General features: G+C 54.2%; 2 protein-coding genes across 3 annotated transcripts in view; both read right to left on the minus strand.

Moving 5' to 3' along the window:
* The window catches only part of Znf512b (zinc finger protein 512B), a 22,926-nt gene that overhangs the window by 13,353 nt on the left and 3,538 nt on the right, over positions 1–6,035 (minus strand). The window lies entirely within an intron of this gene.
* Samd10 (sterile alpha motif domain containing 10) lies at positions 3,097–5,936 on the minus strand. The gene is made up of 5 exons (XM_013030337.1): positions 5,933–5,936; positions 5,673–5,854; positions 5,421–5,592; positions 4,767–4,907; positions 3,097–4,620 (listed from the first exon to the last, which is right to left on the minus strand). The coding sequence occupies exons 1-5, from the start codon at positions 5,934–5,936 to the stop codon at positions 4,598–4,600; spliced, it is 522 nt and encodes a 173-aa protein (XP_012885791.1). The 3' UTR covers positions 3,097–4,597.

Consider the following 6,035-nt stretch of genomic DNA (forward strand, 5'->3'; position numbering starts at 1 on the left):
GTGCGCGTGGCCGCCCTGCGCCGTGGCCTCCCGTGCGCCGTGGCCTCCCGTGTTGCCCTGGCCTCCCGTGCGCCGTGGCCTCCCGTGTTGCCCTGGCCTCCCATGCGCTGTGGCCTCCCGTGCGCGTGGCCTCCCGTGCGCCGTGGCCTCCTGTGCGCGTGGCCGCCCTGCGCCGTGGCCGCCCATGTCACCGTGGCCACTCGTGTTGCCCTGGCCTCCCGTGCGCCGTGGCCACTCGTGTTGCCCTGGCCTCCCGTGCGCCGTGGCCGCCCGTGTCACCGTGGCCTCCCGTGTTGCCCTGGCCTCCTGTGCGCATGGCCGCGGCGGCCCCCAGGCACCACTCAACCCCAGCCTCTCCCAGCGCAGCGGGCAGTGGCCCCGGAACCGCGGCCAGGCCTGGTGCCGGCTTTGAGCCCAGAACCTGGGTTCCCGGTGCCAGGCCCGATGTTAACAAGACCCCACGCGGAGCTCAGCACTGTGCTGACCCGGGTGAGCTAGAGGCAAGCGCCAGCTGATGGCGGGAAGGCAGAAGGCCAGTCAGGCCTGAGCCCCAGCCTGCATCCAGAGCCCCGTTCATTCTTCCTGCTCACCGCACACCTCTCCCTGGTAGGAGCTCAGAAAGCTGGGTTTCCAGTTTGTGCCCACAATACCGTTGAAACCTTGTCTAATGTGTATTAATGACTTTTATTCTTTTTGTCGGCCTCGGGACTAGGCAGTGTTCCACTTTGAGCCACAGCTCCACTTCGGATTTTCTGGTGGTTATGTGTAGAGAAGAGTTTCAAGGACTTCCTGCCCAGGCTAGCTTTGAGCCCTGATCCTCAGATCTCAGCCTTCTGAGGAGGTAGGATTATAGGTGTGAGTCACCAGTGCCTGGTTTAGAACTGACTTTAAAGGTATGTTTTTGGTTTTGATGGGGTTTTTTGGGTCTGCATTGGGGCTTGAACATTGGGCTTGGGCATGCTCCCTGGGCTCTTCAGCTCAAGGCAAGTGTTCTACCACTTGAACCACAGTGCTATTCTGATTTTTCTGGTTGTTAATTGGCCATTAAGAGTCTCAAGGAAAGCCGGGCACTGGTGGCTCACGCCTGTAATCCTAGCTACTCAGGAGGCTGAGATCTGAGGATCGCGGTTCAAAGCCAGCCCGGGCAGGAAAGACTGTGAGACTCCTATCTCCAATAAACCACCAGAAAACCGGAAGTGGCGCTGTAGCTCAAGTGGTAGAGCTCGCCTTGAGCTGAAGAGCTGAAGGACAGCGCCCAGGCCCAGAGTTCAAGCCCCACGACTGACAAAAAAAAAAAAAAAAGAGTCTCAAGGATTTTGCTGCCCAGGCCGGCTTTGAACTGTGATCCTCAGATCTCAGCCTTCGGAGTAACTAGGATTATTGGTGTGAGCCACAGGTGGCTGGTTTCAAGACCTTTCAAAATCTACTTGACCTGAGGCCTACACAGAGTGCTCTACACAGAGGCGGGATTGGGCCCTGTGCAGAATTCAATCCATTGGTCCTTTCCTTGGAACTGTAAGCCAAAGGAGAGGCCAGTGTGCACAGTCTCCCCCAGTGACCCCAAGAGGAAGAGAGCATTGTTCTCATAATAAATATCCTCACCTTTTTTTGTCAGTGTGGAATGTTGGGAGGGGTCAGTGTGTCACCCCAGGTACACCAAAGTTACAAGCTTTCCCTGTGTAAATCTGGATGTTTACAGTGGGATATGTGAGCGTCCGTCTGAGTGACAGTGTGTCGGGTGGCATCCACGTTCGGAGATCACAGTGTGATGTGATATGTGCTCATATCTGCACATCCTGTGCTATGTAAGATTGATCCTCACCTGTATCTTAGTATCCAGGTGATTAGACCTTAGGGTACATATCTGTATCTTAGCATAGGTTCATCTAGGATATGACACTTCATGTAAATATTAAATATGTCTCACCAGGTGAAGGACCAATTGCTTTCTGTGTATCTAGATGTCACGGTATTGTGTAATACTGCAGAGTTGTGTATATCATGCATGTGTTGTACAGTAGTACTTGTCTGTAATTACATCTGTGTATGTGAGGTTGTTATTATATATCCATGGGAATCATTTTGTTTGTGTGTCTCCCTAAACACACAGATGTGTTTATCTTTGTTGAGGCATATTGTTGTATGTCTGAATGTTATACCATTTTGTTTTTCTGTGTGTCTATGTGTCTATGGTTTATACCTCTGTGTTCCTATTTATATGTCTGGTTGCTGTGTGTATATGTGGCAGGTGGGTGCTCTGGTCTGTGTGCTATGTCAGGGCAACCTCTGTGTGAGAATGAATAGTGAGCTCTAACAGATGACCATATCGACTTCCTGAACTTGTGACTGGGCTTTTATTTGGGGGGAAAAAAGTCTTTGCCAATTTGATTGAACGATAGGTCAACCTGGACTACGCAAGTAGGCCCTAACTCTTAACTTTCCCTGTGAGAACAAACAGGGAGATTTGAGGCAGAAGAGTGACGACACACAGTGTGTCCTTGAGCCAGCCCCAGTCAGGAGGAGCTGGGAAAAGCAAGGAAGCAGAGGGAGTACAGCCTTGCTGATTTCTTATCTATAGAACTATATATTTTTTTCTTTTTCTCCTCCCCCCTCCTTTTTTTTTTTCTTTTTTGTATTGGAGATCATACCATGATCACAAGATCAGGACCTTGTGCATGCTTTACCAGTGAGCTACACTTTCAGTCTCTGTTGTAGGAAGCTACTATTCACAGTTCTTTATTACAGCAGCCCCACAAACATGTGTCTGGGTTGTCTGTCAGTAGCTTCTAGTGGGGGGGGGTGTTGTGTGCTAATCCCCGGGTACCATTCACAAGCCCTTGCCTCAGGCTTCTTGTCCTCTAACTGGGGACCCAGAGTTAACAGGAAGCACTTCCAGGACTTGTGATCTCCACTGCAGGTGCTATGCTAGATACTTGAGGGTTTTTTTTTGTTCTTGTTATTTGTTGACATTCGTGGGGCCTGAACTCTGGGCCTGGGTGCTGTCCCTCAGCTCTTCGGCTCAAGGCTAGCACTCTACCACTTGAGCAGCAGCACCACTTCTGGTTTTTTCTGCTTATGTGGTGCTGAGGAATTTAACCCAGGGCCTCATGCACATGAGGCAAGCACTCTATCACTGAGCCATCTTCCCACCCATATGCTAGATACTTGAACCCTGCTTCCTAGTGATCTCCCACTGCAGGTGCTATGCTAGATATTCCTTCCTCCCAGACCCAGCACTTTGGGCACTTACTTGACAACCAGGTTTATTTCTGTTTGTTTGTTTGTTTTTTTTTTGTCAGAGTATAAAAAAGTGAGGGAAAAACAAGGAAGACAAAACAGGAACACTGGATAGACGAGTTAGAGGAGGGAAAGGGGCAGAGATGGGCCCTCTGACTGAAGGTGGGTAGCACAGTTTGGACAGGGATACTGGAAGCAGCCAGATATGCGAGGGGTCCCTGGTGGGTGGGGTACATACAGTATGAAAGGCATCAGGCCAGTGGTCCAAATTCTACTTGGTACCTGCAATGGTCTACTTCAAGTCCCAAGGGCAGCTCTTGGCACACAGACTGGAGGCTTAGCCTCACCTGTCCCTGAGATTTTCAATTCCCTGGGGGAATGGGAAAGGGCAGAAGAATGAGAAGGTGGCTGCAAAGACCACACTTATTATTCGTCTGCCAGGCAGCACCAGCCCCCAAACACCCAGGAAGGGGCTGCTCAGGTGCCTGGTGGCAGATGTGAGGGGAAGACCCTCAGGAGAGCCTCTCCTGTAAATGCACATTTTCTGGAGAAAACAACAAGAGGAGACCCACATCAGGACTGCTTCTTGAAGGTGGTCTCCAAGAGCCAGGGATTTGGGATGATGCCTAAAAGCGAGACTCTCCAGAAGGTAAGGCCAGAAGTGCTGCTGATCTCGGTGAGCTGAACAGGGCTGGAGACCTTTCAGTACCACATTTTGTCTTTGGGACATGGGCACCCTGGGCCTCTCTCTGCCTCTGATTTCAGGAGTAGGTGGCAAAGATTTCATAATGACTGAAGGCCTTGCCGCGGCGTCTGGCTGGGTTGGTGCCTACTCAAGGTCGTTACTCTAAACCATGGTTTGGGCCTGCTGGGGGGGTGGGGCAGGAACACAAGCCAAAGGGAGCCAAAGCAGATTGTCCCACTGTCAGCTGACTGGTGGCACCCGGGAGGGCACAGACTGGAGGAGTCAAGAGAATGATGGGTGAGCCAGGTAACTGCAGATGGTCACAAGGTAAAGGGAATGTAAATAAACAGACTCCCTGGGAGCCGGGACCATCCAAACCCCATTTTGGCTCCAGGAAGCTGCCCTGCCTGCTGCAAGCAGCACTAGGGAGTGGGCCTGGGCTTGGGTCCCAGGAGGAGGGGCTCCACACAAGTAGCCCCTCCCCTTCCCCAGGGCACAGCCTGGAGTGCCAACCAGAGGCATCTGAAGGTTGTGGTTCTGGTCCTGCCTGTTCATTGGGAGGGGTTTAGCCATTGGGGCATCCTGCCAGCGTCCAAGTGGGGCCAGCTCTGTCTCATCCTTGGCTGTGGGCTCCGGTCACAGTGTTGGGGTCTGGGGTCCAGGCCCGGGCAACAGCTACAGCATGTTTCCGAAGGAAGCTGTAGGAGGGACAGGTGTGAGAAAACCGGTCTACCACATCTCACTCCTTGCCAGGGCTTCCAGTCACCCTCTTCCCGTGACACCACTCACCCTGCACTTTGGGCTCAGTCCCCCTCAGTCTGGCACTTCCGATCCTCCCACTGACCTTGGCTGAGCAGTTGTAGGCTCCGCCCCTCCTCCCGCACCTGCAGGCGGAGCACCTGCTGCAGCACCTCCTGTCTCTGGGCCTCCTGCGCCAGTCCCATCCGCTGCAGCTTCTCTGCATTCAGCCGGAGCAGTGCTCGGCCTGGGGAAAGAGGGGAGAGGAAGGAGGGCTCCAGCAAGGCCAACAGGTACATCAAGGCAGACAGTGCCTCAGAATAAATTGAAAAAATAAGCCGGGCGCCAGTGGCTCAGACCTGTCATCCTAGCTGCCCCAGGAGGCAGTTCAAAGCCAGCCTGGGCAGGAAAGTCTGTGAGACTCTTATCTCCAATTAATCACTAGAAAACCGGAAGTGGCACTGTGGCTTATGTGGTAGAGCACTTGTCTTGAGCTGAAGAGCTGAGGGACAGCGCCCAGGCCCAGAGTTCAAGCCCCACAACCGACCCCCCCCAAAAAAAATGGAAAAAATAAAAGCAAGCCAATGCAGGAACAAGAAAGAAAGGGGAGGTACCCGATGAAGACAGAACAGTGTGATTGGAAGGGACAGACACAAACAGTAAAGACCCAGCAGGGAGTCTGGCTCAGAGAACACGGGAGCCTGAGGGAGGTGTTCTCTCTGGACGCTGCTGGGCCTCGCTGCCCATGGCCCCAGCATACCAGTGATGGCGTGCTGGGAGAAGGCCTCAACGTAGACGAGGTAGTTGTGGGGACAGTGCTTCTTGAGCCACTTGCAGACGTCCTGCTGGCTCCACAAGACCACAGGCCGGGTCAAGCCACCCAGTGAGGGACTTGTGTGGTACAGGCCATAGTGCTCAGAATACAGACGGCCCTGCAAGGAAGGACGGAGGGCATGTGGAGTGGGGGCGACAGCAGAAAGGAGGGGGCTCAGGCTGGGGGGACAGGCGGCACCTGGGAGGCCTCCGTGCCAGGCTGCTGAAGAAGCTTGACTGGTCTGCGGCTGGAAGCCCTCTGGCTCCGGGAGTCGCACCACGTGAGGCTTGGGCCCGGTGCCCGAGGCAGGTGGCAAGGGATGCTCTCGGCTGACACAGTGTGCTCCAAGAGGGTCCGGCAGAAACTGAAGTGGGCAGTGGCTGTGTGCAGGGTTGCCCAGTCAGAGCGGTTATGGCCGGAGCCAGAGATTCATCCCCCGGAGAACCAGGCCCAGAGGCTCATCGCCCCCCCCCCAACCAGGCCCAGAGGCTCATCACCTCCCCACCGAGAGCCAGGGCCAGAGCCCCACCCCTTATCAGGGCCAGAGGCTCATCACCCCCG

The sequence above is a fragment of the Dipodomys ordii genome, unplaced genomic scaffold (assembly GCF_000151885.1).
Source record: "Dipodomys ordii isolate 6190 unplaced genomic scaffold, Dord_2.0 Scaffold129, whole genome shotgun sequence".
In the NCBI taxonomy this organism is placed as follows: domain Eukaryota; kingdom Metazoa; phylum Chordata; class Mammalia; order Rodentia; family Heteromyidae; genus Dipodomys; species Dipodomys ordii.

What these genes read in the sequence shown, in the direction of transcription:
- Samd10 (XM_013030337.1), bottom strand. An exon ending in CTGGCACGGAGGCCTCCCAG is followed by an intron (nt 5,593 to 5,672) that starts GTGCCGCCTGTC and finishes CCTTCCTTGCAG; the next exon opens with GGCCGTCTGTATTCTGAGCA. An exon ending in CCTACAACTGCTCAGCCAAG is followed by an intron (nt 4,621 to 4,766) that starts GTCAGTGGGAGG and finishes TCCCTCCTACAG; the next exon opens with CTTCCTTCGGAAACATGCTG.